The following is an 18,203-nucleotide window of genomic DNA, read 5'->3' on the forward strand; positions in this document are numbered from 1 at the left end:
TTGCTTTTGTGAGTGTGGTTTTATTGTTGTTACACTCATGGTTTGCTTGTTTGTTCCCCCAGGTACATGTACATTTACTTTTGTTCCATGTTTGTTTTGCGTGGAAGGGGAGGAGTGGTGGTGGCGAGATCTTCATATCTACCTTTTTGCGAAAATAATACCAACATTCAAAGGTGTTTTGAAAAAAAAAAGGAATGTATGCCAGCAAGGAAATGAATGAGTCGAACAGATGTATGATACAAGGGAAGTTTTAAACACACACAAAATAAGGACACCAAAGTCCCAATCCCAACCACATCTGCCATGATAAATGCATAAATGATTCCAGGCCTGCAGGAATTTCATGAGCTCTTCAGTGTCACCACATATTTCAAGCGTGAGCCATCTGTGAACAGTGGTTTTCGTACCAGGCACAAACAGAAGGTGCACACATGTTACAAATAAAACGTAGAGCGAATTCTTTTATTAGTGCTATTAAAATACTACTGCTACTGGGGGGGGGGGGGGGGGACGCTATCTTGAAGATCCCAACAAAACTGCTGAATCACCACACACACAAAATCATGAGCAGTTCTTTTATGGAATGACAAGTAACAACAGGTTCACTACATTGCCAGCTAAATGGTGACTGCTCTAGGCTTAAAACTGTGCCCTATCTATTCATCTGCTTAAAAAAGCTGTTAAACTTGTGGTTTAATTAGTAGATGAATCGTGTTTGACAGTGTATAACATTTCTGTGTTTCTCAGTTTCAATTTTGTTCCTGGTTACATTCCTGGTTAGATTCTTGTACATGTATGTCATTAGTTGCATTGCTTCACGTTTTGCTGAATCGGCAAGCTATTCATTTCAAACTTTTCAAAAGCAACTCATATGATTATTTAAGTTTATTACTCGGACTAAATTACTGACCTCCATAAAAACGTAAACATATACAGTGAAGTCCGGATGTAGTGATAGCCCTCAGGACCAAATTTTTTTATCACTACATCCGGACTATCATTACACCAGGACGTCCGGTTATAGTGATATCTTTTGTAGGTTTTATCACTATATCCGGACGTCCGGTTATAGTGATATTTTTGTAGGTTTTATCACTACATCCGGACGTCCGGTTATAGTGATATTTTTGTAGGTTTTATCACTACATCCGGACGTCCGGTTATAGTTCTATTTTTGTAGGTTTTATTACTTAGTAATCGCCAATCGCTTGTAGTTGTAGTGATATCTTCAAAGCTTTTATTGCTACATGCGGCGGCACATTTGGTAAACTAGCCTCAAGGCAGTAACAAGGTGATTTTGGAACCACTATTGATTTCGTTTTGTGACGTTTCTTCTGTCGTCCTTGTCAGGCTTGCAAATGTCCTGTGTTAACCTACCCCCGTCCTGGCAGTTCAACAGCCGGTGTGTGTGTGTGTGTGTGCGTGCGTGCCAGTGTGTGTTTTAGAGAGAGAGAGAGAGAGAGAGAGAGAGAGAGAGAGAGAGAAGGGCCACTTAGAAATAAGGGTTAAATGAAAAATTGTCAGATCAATTTTCCGCTTCAGGGTAAGCACAGTGCGTGGCTGGCTTTTGCTCGCCATTTTGGTAAAGGGAGATTACTCTCGAACATTATCACTACAGCCGGACTTTAGCTCCCCTGGGACTTGAAAATAGTATCACTACAAGCGGACTATCACTATATCCAGACTGAAAAATATCACTACAACCGGACTAAGTTAACAAAGAACATGAACAACTGGGACCGGGACCCAGAAATTATATTACTACAGCCGGACTATCACTATATGGGTCTATCACTACAGCCGGACTTCACTGTAACACTAATACATAAACTAACAGAAAAGAAAGCGAACAAAATAAGGTTCAACTCATAATGATGATTTTGATTTTCTCGATGTCAATAATTAAGCATTTATTTTACTGTTTCTGTTTTGTACTCTATTAATCTATTCTGATTTCATTCATCAATTTGTTTAAATTCATTATTGTTGCTAATTCCTTTGTTTACTTACCTGGTACATGGCTTCATCACAGGCACTCTGGATGCCGACATTGACCATGGTGTTGGCCAACGTTCGCCCCATGTAGAACTCCAGGGAGAGGTAGTACACACGCTGAAAAAACAAACAGTACATTGATAACCAAAGGGAAGTAAGCGCTCTAAATGCATACAATATGTAATAGAGTACACAAGAGTTATCCGGAACCAATCTCCTGGCACCTGAGAGAATAATGATAATTGAAATGAACAAGCGACATTGATCCTCAAAAAAAAGGATGATCGCCGAAAGATTCTTTATTTGGTGTTTAACGTCGTTTTCAACCACAAAGGTTATATCGCGACGGGGAAAGGGGGGAGATGGGAATGGGATAGAGCCACTTGTCAATTGTTTCTTGTTCACAAAAGCACTAATCAAAAATTTGCTCCAGGGGCTTGCAACGTAGTACAATATATTACCTTACTGGAAGAATGCAAGTTTCCAGTACAAAGGACTTAACATTTCTTACATACTGCTTGATTAAAATCTTTACAAAAATTGACTATTCTATACAAGAAACACTTAACAAGGGTAAAAGGAGAAACAGAATCCGTTAGTCGCCTCTTACGACATGCTGGGAAGCATCGGGTAAATTCTTCCCCCTAACCCGCGGGGGGGTCGCCGAAAGAGAGAGTGGGGAGAGAGGGGGGGGGGGGGGGGAGAGAGAGAGGGGGGAGAGAGAGGGGGGGGGGAGAGAGAGAAAGAGCATATTGTTTACAAATTCTTGAATGACTGCATATATATAATATACAAGGATAAAAATTCATTCTGTTTTAATTCCTGCACAAAACCAGCTTGTTACAGACTTCTTTACAAATGTTATATCCCATTTGAACATCCTGCTTTTATTTAACCTGAATTGTACACTCTCACTGTAAGTGTAAACAATTTCTAGTTTGGACATCCTGGTTACTGCAGACATCTTGGTATTGCAGTGTTAAGCATTGCATATATATCCCATTACTAAGCTGACTTTGGAGACACACAGCCCAAAACATCCTGGTTGTTATCCATCAGGATACAATATAGCTAGGCCTTCCTTTAATATTACTACCTGGTAGCACAGTTATGCCAACATTATTCAGCATTATGTTACTGCTTGCTTCACAAAACTGTCGATTTTGGTGGAGTAATGTATAATTACTGAACTTACACTTACAGTTCACTCAATGATACATGCATGGTCATGCTGATGTTAGGCGCGTTTGATCGATCCACCAAACGTGCAGCGCGATCGATCAAACGCGCCTAACACTGACACCGATCTTTTTATCAAGAAACCTATGCATTCAGGCACACATACATACACTGTGTTGTCATACACACAGTGACACACACAAACACACACACTGTGTTGACACACACAAACATGCGCGCACACACACACACAGTGTTGGCACACAGGCAGGTAATATGTACCTGTTGAGACACACAGGCAAGAAATTGATAGTGATTTCCTCTCCTCTTTTATTTTAAACAAGTTGAACAGCTTTTACATGTCAAGGCAAAAAGTGCACAAGTAAAATCTGAGTACTCAAAGGGAGATCACTTCCCACAAGACAGACCCACAAAAACGATGAGGATGCAAAATTCTGGAACTGCGGCACTTATCACCCTCAGTCAAAGTGCACTGCTTTCAACGATGAAATGCACATGGAAAGACCCAAAAGAAAGCAGAAACCTGTTCACACATAACTAAGTAGAGCCACATAAATGTACTGGAATGCAAATGACTGTCGAAAGCGCAAATCATTGATCTGTCTTTCGAGTTCATTAGGTTACAGACAAACGTAGAGGAACGAAGCAAAATGGCAGCTGACGGAGCCGCATATACCGGAGAAGCAAATTATCAGTCAATGCGGGTGAACTTCGCATGCACATAATATACAGTTCAGATCAAAATATGATATTATGTTTCTTACCTTTGGGTCGAGCTCATAATAATGCTGCTGTGTTCGCATCCACCTTCCCACAACATGATCCCGGACAGCAAAAGCAAGAGCGAAGTAATAATCTCGTGGTGTAGCAACGTTTCGGTCTTTTATCAAGGTGTAGTGAAGATGCCTGTTGAAAGACTTTTTGATGTTGGCAACATTCTCCACTGGTGCAATTCCACGAATACTAATTTGCTTTCTTTTGTCATGGTCGGTAACGGGATAGGCAGACATGATGCTCGACAATCTATCGTCAACTGCACCCCAAGACTTTCTGAGACTAACCCCTCCGACCGCAGCCGCTTGATGTGACCTTGGCCTTGAAGGACGTTTTCGTGTCGGCCACGAACACCAGACGGCGCTCTCGAAAATCCTGTGAACTTTCCTGTCTGTTTTTGCTTACTCGTTCTCTTTCTGTAATGTTTATTTTTTCTCGTTTTTATTTTGATTTTATATACATATTTAAAACTAAATGATATTGACGAAAAAGAAGTCATACAGAGAAAGCATGAAAACTATTAATGGCCTTACAAGCCAAGCACACAAGACTGACTTGAAATCAGTAAATAATAAAGAAGAAATAAACTTTTGCATCGGCTGGACGCTTATCAAGGCCATTGTACATAAACGTGAATCTGAGCCAAACATCTTTAACAAAAAAAGACTCTTTTTTCCTTTCGTTCCTTTTTAGTGCCTCCTCAACTGACCCCTCCCCTAATTTTGTTAGTTTGTTTTGCGAAAATAGTGTTTCCCTGCGGCAGGTCCGTGACATTCAGTGCAGGCCCGGTTTGCTTGAACAATTTAGGCTCAGGATGACTAGCCAGGGCTAAAGAGATATGGAAAGCCGTTTGGCTCATAACCATTACACGTGTAATAAATCATAAATACACGTGTAATAAATGATTAATACACGTGTATTTATTTCTTATTGCACGTGTAATTTATCTTTTTTCTTATGCTATGGAATAGCATAATGATTAAATACACGTGTAATAAATATTTCATACACGTGTAAGAAATGGTTAAATACACGTGTAAGAAATGTTTATTACGCTTTGTAGTACAGCTAGTATGCCGCGTGTTATTTAGAATAAAAATAAAGTTTAAATTTGTGTGAGTGCGCTCAGATCGCTCTCTCGTGCAGTCGGTGGGTTACACATAGCTTGGAGTAACTTGTTCGGCGGATGGGTCGGAATGCACGTGAGAGGGATCCTGTATCGTGTGGCAGTTGCATACATGTATGTGTGTACGGTCTATTGAGTAAAATATTCCTACGCCAAGATATGTGATTGTTAGCTTTTGTATTCAGTGAAGTCAGTCAGCTTCTGTACACCGGCGCAGCAGCAGCAAAGTTTTTTGAGTACAGCTAGTATGGCTGATGCCGGGGGTCTAGTATGCCGCCGTGGTTTTACTTTGACACCACTGTGACACACATACACACACACGCGCACGCACGCGTACACACAAATACACACACACACACACACACACACACACAAACACACATACACAAACAAACAAACAAATCACAAAGAGTTCAATTAAAGTTATGTTTGCACTTTCAGCTTGTTGTCCGAGGGGACATCACTGCTTTCCTTGTGTCAAGGACGGCTACTCTCAAATCCAAGATGGCTAACAAACTGGAACAGAAAGCAGCACGTGGAGAAAAAATGTCGAAACATCCGCAGAAAGAGGGTCTTTCTTTGGAATTGATTCAAGGACTAGGCGGTACAAAGGTAATGCGGACATTGAATGATAGAGTGGGAAATGAGATAGCTCAGAGATGCTCAACAAGGTTAAGGACAGACATACTCTGATCACGGTGGTTTCTGTCGTTCTCAAACTCGTCACCTCTGAATTGGAAACTAGAAGTGGATATATGTTACATTTGTAACAGATTTCAATATTCTGCTTTTGTCGTGATTAAATTGATATGGTAATCTTGAACTTTAGCGTGTTAAAATTAAATTCATAGCTCAGAATCCAGAGGCATTTAAGTCTCCAAATTTGTAGAACCTGCACTTGTAATCATAAGGCCAAAAAAAAAAATAGGTGTGGTTACGGTAACATAGCCAAAAAAAATAGGGTAGGTAGGTAGGCAATCACTTTTTTTTTTTTTTAACTTTTTTTTCTAATGTGTACAAATTAAACCTACTTGACAGGGAAATAAGTGTGCGACACGGGCGCTTTCACTTTCATTGCGTTTTTTGCACTAGTTTTTGACTCGCATGCGAAGCAAAAGTGAGTCTATGTACTCACCCGAGTCGTCCGTCCGTCCGTCCGTCCGTCCGTCCGGACGTCCGTCCGTCCGTCCGGACGTCCGTCCGTCCGGAAAACTTTAACGTTGGATATTTCTTGGACACTATTCAGTCTATCAGTACCAAATTTGGCAAGATGGTGTATGATGACAAGGCCCCAAAAAACATACATAGCATCTTGACCTTGCTTCAAGGTCAAGGTCGCAGGGGCCATAAATGTTGCCTAAAAAACAGCTATTTTTCATATTTTTCCCATTTTCTCTGAAGTTTTTGAGATTCAATACCTCACCTATATATGATATATAGGACAAAGTAAGCCCCATCTTTTGATACCAGTTTGGTTTACCTTGCTTCAAGGTCAAGGTCACAGGAGCTCTTCAAAGTTGGATTGTATACATATTTTGAAGTGACCTTGACCCTGAACTATGGAAGATAACTGTTTCAAACTTAAAAATTATGTGGGGCACATGTTATGCTTTCATCATGAGACACATTCGGTCACATATGATCAAGGTCAAGGTCACTTTGACCCTTATGAAATGTGACCAAAATAAGGTAGTGAACCACTAAAAGTGACCATATCTCATGGTAGAAAGAGCCAATAAGCACCATTGTACTTCCTATGTCTTGAATTAACAGCTTTGTGTTGCATGACCTTGGATGACCTTGACCTTGGGTCAAGGTCACATGTATTTTGGTAGGAAAAATGTGTAAAGCATGTGAGTCGTATGGGCTTTGCCCTTCTTGTTTTTTTGTTTTTTTTTGACAAATGTAATAAAAAGTTATAGGATCGGCCCCTAAAAATAGGGTAGGTCGGGTTACCGTAACCACACCTATTTTTTTTTAGGCCTAACAAGTCATTTTAGATCCCTTTGAAGTTACGGAATGAACTCCGATGAACTGTACGAATGCATTTTGTTTACATGAGTCAAAGAAGGAATTATCCGTATGATCAGACAAGGGAGACAACTCTTTCGTGTAAATGATGTCCCATGGTTGACAACGTACACCATTTTCGGTGCATTTTCGTCGATTGAACAACCAAATTAATTAATTATGCGTTTGAAGCTCAATCCGTCAATTAATTTCACGACAAATGTTCTTTGGCTTGCTTACGTGGACTTGTATCAAAAATAAGTAAAGAATGTCACTGGATTCTGACTCTCTGAGCTATGAATTTAACACGCTAAAGTTCAAGATTACCGTTGATATGATGATTAAGCCCACGTTGAGGTGATCTGAAGTCAAATTGATAACTGAGGAAGCACACTGAGAAGCCGTAAGGCCCACACCCACTGAAGTTGACTGCATGATAATCCCAGCGAAGATGGAGGCATGTTACGAACACATACTGAGACATGTTCTTCCCAATAATACATGATAAAGAAACGTCCTTTGATTCCAAACTGGCTTCAATTGGAGACAGAAGTTCACCAAGCTTTGGGAACATACTACCTTAAATACGGCGGTGGTTCTCTACGGATTCGAGTTTTGATCAAACGCCACCCAAAGCCGCTTTAGGTAGAAATTCCGTAGTTTCCAAGTCTATGGATTAAGCTCACACAAGAAGATGACGTCAAGAGGCTTTGACGTCAATGCATCATGACGTCATCCCTTCTCTGCGGTCTTTCTCTTGCACGCGTGGTGTGTGTGAGCATTTTGTGTGCACATGTGTCGATTGTAAGTGTAAAGTGTGTTTGTGTGTGTGTGAATTGGGACGAGAGAGAGAGAGTGTGTTTGTGTATGTGAGTTTGTGTGTGTTAGTTCGGAAAGGTGTTTTTGTGTCCGTCTGTCAATGTGCGTATTAGTGTGTTTTGTGTGTATGAGATTTGTGTCTGTCTGAGTGAGTGTGTGTGTGTGTGAATTGGGACAAGAGAGAGAGAGAGACGATTTTTCCTTCGCTGGGGGTATGCAATGCATTGGCATTGCTCTTCTACTTAAACCCAGCGAAGCTGGAGGTATCCCACGAACGCATACATGATACTGAGATCGACTTGAGAAATGTTCTTCTTGATAATACATGATAAAGAAGTTTGTTGCCAAACTGTGGCTACAGTTGGGGACAGAAGTTCACCAAACTTTGGGAACATGCGAACTTAAATACGGCGGTGGTTTTCTACGGATTCGATTTTTGCTTTAGGCGGGTACAAATTCCGTAGTTACCAAGTCTATAGATTAAGCTCACGCAAGAAGATGACGTTAAGAGGCTTTGACGTCAATACATCATGACGTCATCCCTTCTCTGAGCTCTTTCTCTCGCACGCATCATCAGAATTTTTAGCAGTTTTATACATCTTTTGATAACCAAACCGATTGCTGTTTTCAGGAAGACCTTCGGCTGATTGGTGATGTTGAGGATGATGACAGCGTGGAAGACCTTGACCTTGTCATAAATGAGTTTGAGACAGAGCCAATCAAAAAGGATGAGGTGAGAGGTTGATTGTTGTTAAAACCAATTTTATGACTGATTTATGCATGCATACATGTACACACATACATTAAATTTCTATAATTATATAATTTCTATAATTTGTAATGCAACAGATCCTCCTCCCCCCCCCCCCCCCCCAAAAAAAAAACCCACCCAAAAAACAAACAAAAAACACCACCAAATGCTGTGCTTCATATTTATATGAAAAAACACCATACATCATTACAATCATGTACTGTAACCTGGTGAGAGTAGCTGATGGTGCAAATATTTACAAAGACAGAGAGACTGAGTGTGTGTCAGCATAATCAGCCTCTGATTTTCATTTCAGATTCGGAGTTTTATGGATGGCTTGGGCATATATGATCACAGGCCAGATACAGGAAAAGAAGACAGGTAAGATTGTTGTCTGTGTTACATTTATGTTTGGAGGTTAACTTCAACTATTTCCCTTTCCTATAAATGAGCTGGGGTGGGGAAGGGGCATTTATTTCACTAAACTATAAAGGTGTTGCTATGAACTTCTTATAGATCTTTATGTGGCACAGTTATGTACACAAATTGTTTACCCGTTTCCTCACTTCTTGCTTATGCTTTTTATGTCAGTTATTGATGAGTTTGCTGACTCTCACCTGCAGATTTTACTTTGCTGTTGACTTCCAACAATGTACGACTACATGTACAGACAGATTTTTGCCACAGAAAGTATCTGTAATGCTTTTTGAGTCACTTGAGAAAAAGTGACTCTATGTAATCGGTCAGTGTTAGTCTGTCCGGCCGGCCGTCCGGCCGGCCGTCCGTAGACACCACCTTAACGTTGGACTTTTCTCGGAAACTATCAAAGCGATCGGGCTCATATTTTGTTTAGTCGTGACCTCCAATGACCTCTACACTTTAACGATGGTTTCGTTGACCTTTGACCTTTTTCAAGGTCACAGGTCAGCGTCAAAGGAAAAATTAGACATTTTATATCTTTGACAAAGTTCATCGGATGTGATTGAAACTTTGTAGGATTATTCTTTACATCAAAGTATTTACATCTGTAGCCTTTTACGAACGTTATCAGAAAAACAAGGGAGATAACTAGCCTTTTCTGTTCGGCAACACACAACTTAACGTTGGGCTTTTCTCGGAAACTATAAAAGTGACCGGGCTCAAATTTTATGTGAACGTGACTCATTGTGTTGTGAATAGCAATTTCTTCCTGTCCATCTGATGCCTCATATAATATTCAGAACTGCGAAAGTGACTCGATCGAGCGTTTGCTCTTCTTGTTGAATTGTAGTAATAAGTACATGTAGTAGTATGTCTCGAGGTAAGAAAACTGCTAAGGCCAACAAAAAAAATAGGTCTGTTTACGGTAACCCGACCGACCCTATTTTTTTCGCGCGACCCTAGACTTTTTTTTGGCATTTGGGGAGAAAGAAAAAAAAAATAACGTAAAAATATGGTTTTTGGGGGGGAAAAAAAAAAAAAATCCCGACCTACCGACCCTATTTTTTGGGCCTATGTTACCGTAAACAGACCTTTTTTTGGGGGGGGGCCTAAACAAAAGTTGAATCCTCAAAATCTGTCAAAGAGCTTTTATTTTGTTTTCTTTGAAGTACCTGCGCTTGCATTGCCGTCAATGGTATTATGTGTTGTATGTACTACGTTTAGGAGAGTCTACCCTCCCCGCACACTTGCTCAGACTCTTCTTATTCAATTTGACTGCCATGCCCACAGAACAAGCTTTGAATGGAAAGGGAACCAGGGCTGTTGGGATTTGGATGCCCTCCTCATTTTGCATGAATGCTTGTGTCGTAGAAATAAGAACTGATGCTTGATATTTTTCAGAAAACCCAAGAAGCTCTTATCTGCACCTGTGGACAATGAGGACAGTGATGAAGAAAAGGCATCAACCTCAAAAGCAACAACACCCACCACAGACTTGAACCAAGCTGGGGACAAGAAGAAAAAGAAGGAAAAGAATAAATTCAAAAAGGAAGATGCATCCACAGAGTCCAGTCCAAAACACAGCAAGGAGGAAGAGAAAAAGATAGTCAAAGGGAAAGAAACTGCTGCAGAGGGAGAGAAAAAGACAGTCAAAGGGAAAGAAACGGCTGCGGAATCCAGCGAAACAAAGACGAAAAAGGACAGAAAGAACAAGAAGGAGAAGAACAAGTTCAAAGTTCAGCATGCGGAGATCAGCAGCACGACAGCGTGCGGAGTGGAGGAGCTGACCGGTCACCTCAAGACTCGACCGCAGCGCCCCTCCCTGCTGGTCAAACCCGGAGATGTCTGGCTGGATGATCATGTGAGTTTATCCCCAGTGAAGATAACATTTTACATGAGCATTTCTACTTCTTTTTATCTCTTTTTTTTCTAACCTTTTTTGGTGGTTTCTTTTCAAACTGTGAAGCATATTTTCACTTTTTACTGTCAGAAATATTTACAGAATTATAAAATTTAAAAATTAAAAAAGCTAATAAACCCCCCACCTCTCAAATAGAGATGTTGACTAGTCTTGCATACGAATGAGCTCTGGTGGTTGAAAAGTAACAAGAAGCATGGAACTTTAGCAGTAAGACACTGTGTTGTAGACCCTGGATAGAACATTAGAAGGACCCATAAATGAAGCAGTTCTTGTCAGTCATGTACCCAGTGTCTTCATTCAGAGCCGTGATAGAAATGACCATCATCTGGTCTTGATGCACAGGAAAGTATCACGCTCTTTTAGTGCTCTATGCTGTTCCGTTTCCTTGTCATACCACACTGACAGTGCTGTCATAGTGTATGCTGTTGTGTGCAGACCAGCGAAGGAGCGGAAGACATCACCAGAGACCTTGTACACCAGTGTCAACAGTTTGCTGCCAAGCTGCTGGAGGATGAGGTGGCACTGTACAAAAGACGTTAGTATGAACAAGCATTTATAGTGGAACCAGTGAAAGACCATGCAGATTGTCTATAGTGGAACCAGGGAAAGACCATGCACATTGTCTATAGTGGAACCAGTGAAAGACCATGCACATTGTCTATAGTGGAACCAGGGAAAGACCATGCACATTGTCTATAGTGGAACCAGGGAAAGACCATGCACATTGTCTATAGTGGAACCAGGGAAAGACCATGCACATTGTCTATAGTGGAACCAGTGAAAGACCATGCACATTGTCTATAGTGGAACCAGGGAAAGACCATGCACATTGTCTATAGTGGAACCAGTGAAAGACCATGCACATTGTCTATAGTGGAACCAGTGAAAGACCATCACTGTGTTCCATTTCAGGCACTGTGAGCTGCAGACTGGCTCCAGCTAAAAATAACTGGCAACAACCACTCCCCTCCCGCCTATCTACCCTTTCCTCCCCCATTTCCCTCCAACACCTCCCACCCACAGTGGCGCCTGAAATTGGGCCAGACCACTCTTTTTTGTCTGCAGCGAGCGTGCATTGCCCGCTCTCTGTAAGCTGTGTTGATAAGAATGCCGCCGAGCAGAGAGATAGCAGTGGTTCAGTGCGCCCTCCCTGCCTTTTGGAACTGATGTTTTTAGTGTTTTGCCGGGCATCTCTCAATAGTTGTATTTATTGCAATGCATGCCACAATTCACAAGACAGAAGAAAGGATAAATGAGTGCATGCTGCATTTAATGAAACACCTTGAAACAACGCAGTAAACAAAACATCCTAAATGTGCCACAATAAAAGAACACAAAATAATGAAAGATAAAGACAAAGGTAATCCCCAAGTACATAATACATATATACAACACTTTACGAAATATATACAAACAGTAGAGTATATACAGTCGTATATTTACATACATATTATGCCAAGGACTACTAGTAGAAGTCATTGATGGTGCGCATGTAAAATTTGTTTTGCGTTTGTATAAGTATATAATTCAAAATAGTGTAGATAATGTCAGTAACATATAAGAAAGAAAAAAGATCTTACGGTAGTTCATGTTCATGTTACAGTGTTAGCTGCATGTGAATAAAACAAAAAAGCTTACCTCACGGCCCTCCTATACAAGTCTCACAAACTTGTATATATAATATACCACAGGAGAAAAAAAAACGTAGCTCGCGCGCGCTCACCCAAATCCGCGCGAAGTGCCACATGATATTATACCCCGACAACACATAGGCGGATAATACATGTATGTCAATAGTATGAAACAAAACATGCCACAATTTTCAAGACAGAAGAAAGGGTAAATGAGAGAATTAGAAAAAGTGTTTGCTCCTCAAGTATATAATTATGCCACTCTTTACACTCTGAAAAACATGTGCATGTTGCATTTAAAGAAACAGGAACGGCACAGTATGTAAGACGGCAGAAGACAACACAGTAAACAAAACATCCTAAATGTGCCACAAAAAAAGAACACTAATTAATGTCGTATTTAAAAACATATTATAGGCATGCGTATGGTGCGCATGTGAAATTTGTTTTGCGTTTATATAATTCAAAATAGTGCAATTAATGCCTGTAATATAAAAGAAAGAAAAAACGGTCTTTCAATACATGTTCATGCAAATTGTTAGCTGCATGTGAAGAAAACAAAAAGCCTACCTGATGTCTCCTCCTACATGAGTAATCCAATAGCAGCACACAAGTCGATTTGAAAGTTTTTCAACACAGTTTTTCACTCGTATTGTTCTCACAAACTTGTATATATACCACAGGAAAGAAAACTCGTCGATCCGACGACAATTTAACGTTTGTTTCATTATCGCAAACAAAACAGAACAGACAAAACGAAACAAAACAACACAGCCGAACAGTTGGGGTTGTTATTTCTCTGAGATGCTGAAGAAAAAAAAGATGACGTGCATTGTAATGGAATAGAGTGGGTGTAATTTCAAACTAAACGGTTCAAATGTGAGTGTAAACACACTCTTTACGCGGGATCACATTCCCTCACACGCATATGAACACACACACACACACACACACACACACACACACACACACACACACACACACACACACACACACTATGTACATTTTTAGAAAGAAAAACAAAACAAAAACACAATGTACATTGTTAGAAGAAGAAAAAAAACAATATGTACAATTTTAGAAGAAAAACAAACAACAAAAAACAATGTTTTAGAGCTGTTATTGTGTCAATATGCTAAAGGCCTCAATGACTTTTTATCATTCTTGTTTAGGATTTTGTTTTTGGCGGGGTGTCAAGCAGCATCGGTGAGGTCTTAATTTGTTGCTCTTTCATTAACTGGCAAAGTTGCTGTCCCTTGTTTTTCATGCCCCAAACTCTCCTTTTCAAATTGTTGACGTCAGAATGTATTTTTTAGCCGCCCTGTTCACCCATCAAACCAAGCCCCATCCCCCACCTGTCCATAAACTCTACACAATGTGCTTCAAGTATGTGCTGCTTTGGGATGACATTAACGTTGTCAAGGCACACGTTACCTCTGTAGAACTCCATGTATTCAGAAATAGCTACTTGGATGCCAGGAAGGTCATCTTTCCCAACTGGTTTTGTGTGTGACACAAGCCTGTGCACACTGGAGTAAAGACTGTTCAAACGGGTGTGTTTGTCTTTGATTTGACCTGCAAGGGTGTGCACGCCATAATCATCTGTCAGGATAAATGCCCTTCTTTCTACGCTGTCTGCTACGGCAGTAATCACTTCATCTTTAATGTATTTGTTGCAGTGATTCCCATTGAAGCTACCACCAAAAAAGGCCTGAGGTGTTATGCTATGCTTATTCAAAATCTCAGTAACCCCTGCAACTGTTGGTCCTTCAGATCTGTCGAAGACTGGAAACGTTTTCAGATTAAGTTTCCCTTTTTCTCGGAGATTATACATTTTTCTGACACACCTTCTGAATGCTTCGGTAGTGTTGTCAATCACCACCAAACGCTCTTCACTCAGTTTTATTTTAGAAAGGGCATCTGCTATTTGCTTGTCAAGCTGGTGACACTCATTTGCAAGAAGATCGTGGTGTTTGTTCACAACACCAAGGAGCAAATGAAGGTAAGGCGGCGCTACATGACTCACTTTGACGTCCCATATTGGAGCACGAATGACGTTGTAGTGGTCTTTGGCATGTTTTTTGTCACTGCCAGATTCTTGGTACCCTATGAGGTCTTCTTTCATGTTTCTTAACGTTCTTTTGGGGGCTTTTTCTCTTGGACTCCATTGCATTTGCGTTTTGGAAGTCTTGCACCAAAGACATGGATAACTACTCTGGGCTCCTGACAGTCCATACATTTTTGACTGGAAATCATAATCCCCAAACATAAACACTCGCAGCCTTTTTCCTTTCCACATCATGCCGTTGACAGCACTAACTCCCTCTTTAATAGTGCTGCCTAAAATCTTTTCAAGGTTTTCAGCACAATCTTTGGCTTCAGTCATCACAACCAACTTTGAGTTCGCATTTGGATTGTGGAGATTTGCTACTTCAAGAACAACTTTAAAACTCCCCCCTCCATGGTCACCCCCGATTTTAACCCAAATTTCATTTTCTGGCAAGGTGTTGTTATGCCATGTTAGCATGTTCTTCTTGTCGTACTGGTCTAAGAGATCCGTTACAAACTTGGGCCAGCTGACAATAGAAGACACGGGAATGCCCCTAACTTCCTCTTTCTTTGTCGCTTTGTTGATGCATGAGAGACGTAATGTGTAAACTTCTATTTTCCCACAAAGCACTCCCTCCTGAAATTCCCTCTCCTTTTTCTCACACTCCATTTTTATTCCCATTGCCTTGTTTAATTTTCGCAACTGCCTTTGTTTTGCCCAGCTAAGTGACAGTTTTGCTCTAATTTGAGCTGCTGATTTTGAAGAGACGCGTGCCTGTCCCAACCCAGCTGTTTTCAGAATGTCATCCCTTTTGCGCTTTGTAGTGTGCTTGAGTTCAGTGCTTTGTTGTTTTATTATGTCAGCTTCCGTGGAACCGGAAATTTCTTTTCTCAAGTTGGCAATTTCCTTTGCTCTTCTCTTCCTCATTGGAGTAGAAACTAGCGCTGATGACTTTTTCGCTCTCACAATTTTCTTTAGGACAAGTGGCTGTGCTTTTGTCTTACATATCAACGTCTTCTTGTCATCTGACTGTGCCAGTTTCACCCTAACTAAGCCAGTTAAATACTCTTCCTCTTTTTTTGTCAAAGGTGCTTGCAACTGTTCTATTGGGCGGAGTTGGGTTTGTGGTTTGTTTTTTGACAAAACAGTGTTAGTATCTGTTGCTTTCTGTGACTGAGATACAGACTTTGCTACAGGTGTGTTATCGTTTGATTCTGCTGGGGCTTGGGTTTGAAATGATGTTGAAGCAGCTGACACGACGACTGTGTCATTGTTAGTACTTACATCACTCTGACTCTGAGTCGTACCCTTGCGAGATGTCAGCAGGTCGAACAGACGTTTTTTGACCACACGGCTTGCGGTTTTTGTTTCAGGTGTTGAAGAACACTGTGGCTGAAAGGTTTCAACAATAGAAGTGCTTGTACAGGCATCAGTACTGTCAACACATGTGCCTTTTCTTTGCGGGCTAGCAGCTTTTTCACTGGCTTTTCTTGGTTTCTTACGACTACCAGCCATTTGTTCGGCAAACGTTCTACACACACTACAGTCAGCTACTTCCACTTTGGAGTTGTATTGTGTCCACAACACCTTTGTTTTTTCAAGGTTATTATTCATTGCTTTTGACACACCTTGAGTTGGAATGTTAGTTTTTTTTAGTTGGCTGAGACGAGCAAAGCATGATGTACATAGTGTACTTGAGAAAGTGGTGCCATTGGCTTCTTCAGAAACGTGAATACCGTGAAACTGAAACAACACTGATGCGTAGCTTTTGCAATGCCTAATGGTATGATTTTTGTCCTTCGCTGTCTTTGATCTTCTGCCACACGTTCTGCACATAGCATTTAGCCTAAATATGTGGAGATCTTCCGTATGTTGCACTGCCGCCATTCTTAACTGAGACACCTTAAATCAATAAATAGAGTGACTACAAATTAAAAGAAAATGACACAAATAAACAAGCAAAACCATGTACACACATACAGACAGGCAAGAACATAAGCACAACTACAGTCACAACATTAATTTAAGAATAAACACGTCACATGCTTAAGAACAAAAAAGAAGGGGGAAAACACAAAACAAAACAAACAAGATGAAATGCACGACAGTCAACAGAGCTGCATATAATAGCGTACTGTAGCGAGTGCCTGTTCCGAGAACCTGCGCGTGGGTTAATTCACACAACTTACCCCACAAAAGTGCTTCAGAAATCATACACAAACACCTTTAACCTAACTTGTTTTCACTCTATCACACAGTTAAGACTAAGTACTTACTGATGGCAAAATAAAAACACAGTCGGTTGGGCTGTTATCAGTATTCAGTGTGATTATAAACTGATATACAACGCACAAATTCTGTTTCTTTTAACAGGAACAAAGAACAAGAGCTGAGTGCCAGTGATATTAGTATTACCACAAAATCAAACAAAACGAGTCGAATGAATAAACTCCAGTTTGCACCAACACAATGCCTGTATATTCAAGTAACAAAATACACAAGATGAACATAATCCCAGGTGTAAGTCACTGAAACGATCCCTTTTTCACACCAAGAATCACGTATGTTTTTCAAACTGGCGCCATCGCACACAAGCTCCATAGAGCCTTTGTCTGCTAGAGACAGCGCGCGAAAGGGAATCAAGGTCACTGGCCGCGCCGCGGCACGCTATAAGTGAGCCAGCGAGTTCAGCTGAAAGTGCAAATCTCGCACCAAATAGAACAGTGTGCCATGCACATTGTCTATAGTGGAACCAGGGAAAGACCATGCACATTGTCTATAGTGGAACCAGTGAAAGACCATGCACATTGTCTATAGTGGAACCAGGGAAAGACCATGCACATTGTCTATAGTGGAACCACTAAAGACCATGCAGATTGTCTATAGTGGAACCAGGGAAAGACCATGCACATTGTCTATAGTGGAACCAGGGAAAGACCATGCACATTGTCTATAGTGGAACCAGTGAAAGACCATGCACATTGTCTATAGTGGAACCAGTGAAAGACCATGCACATTGTCTATAGTGGAACCAGGGAAAGACCATGCACATTGTCTATAGTGGAACCAGTGAAAGACCATGCACATTGTCTATAGTGGAACCAGTGAAAGACCATGCACATTGTCTATAGTGGAACCAGGGAAAGACCATGCACATTGTCTATAGTGGAACCAGGGAAAGACCATGCACATTGTCTATAGTGGAACCAGTGAAAGACCATGCACATTGTCTATAGTGGAACCAGTGAAAGACCATGCACATTGTCTATAGTGGAACCAGGGAAAGACCATGCAGATTGTCTATAGTGGAACCAGTGAAAGACCATGCACATTGTCTATAGTGGAACCAGTGAAAGACCATGCACATTGTCTATAGTGGAACCAGTGAAAGACCATGCACATTGTCTATAGTGGAACCAGTGAAAGACCATGCACATTGTCTATAGTGGAACCAGGGAAAGACCATGCACATTGTCTATAGTGGAACCAGTGAAAGACCATGCAGA

General features: G+C 40.9%; 2 protein-coding genes across 2 annotated transcripts in view; one reads left to right on the plus strand and one right to left on the minus strand.

Moving 5' to 3' along the window:
- The window catches only part of LOC138951967 (glycogen phosphorylase, muscle form-like), a 38,047-nt gene extending 33,753 nt beyond the window's left edge, over window positions 1-4,294 (minus strand). The window contains exons 1-2 of the mRNA XM_070323537.1: window positions 3,960-4,294; window positions 2,011-2,112 (exon numbers count right to left, since the gene is read on the minus strand). Coding sequence (XP_070179638.1) covers window positions 2,011-2,112; window positions 3,960-4,205 — 348 coding nt within the window. The 5' untranslated portion in view covers window positions 4,206-4,294. The remainder of the gene's footprint in view (window positions 1-2,010; window positions 2,113-3,959) is intronic.
- Window positions 4,295-5,554: 1,260 nt separating this feature from the next.
- LOC138951942 (CCAAT/enhancer-binding protein zeta-like) overlaps window positions 5,555-18,203 on the plus strand; it is a 37,505-nt gene continuing 24,856 nt past the window's right edge. Inside the window, exons 1-5 of the mRNA XM_070323506.1 lie at window positions 5,555-5,707; window positions 8,556-8,657; window positions 8,992-9,056; window positions 10,497-10,956; window positions 11,452-11,551. Of these exons, the coding sequence (XP_070179607.1) occupies window positions 5,600-5,707; window positions 8,556-8,657; window positions 8,992-9,056; window positions 10,497-10,956; window positions 11,452-11,551 (835 nt within the window). The 5' untranslated portion in view covers window positions 5,555-5,599. The remainder of the gene's footprint in view (window positions 5,708-8,555; window positions 8,658-8,991; window positions 9,057-10,496; window positions 10,957-11,451; window positions 11,552-18,203) is intronic.

The sequence above is a fragment of the Littorina saxatilis genome, linkage group LG17 (assembly GCF_037325665.1).
Source record: "Littorina saxatilis isolate snail1 linkage group LG17, US_GU_Lsax_2.0, whole genome shotgun sequence".
Classification (NCBI taxonomy): Eukaryota; Metazoa; Mollusca; class Gastropoda; order Littorinimorpha; family Littorinidae; genus Littorina; species Littorina saxatilis.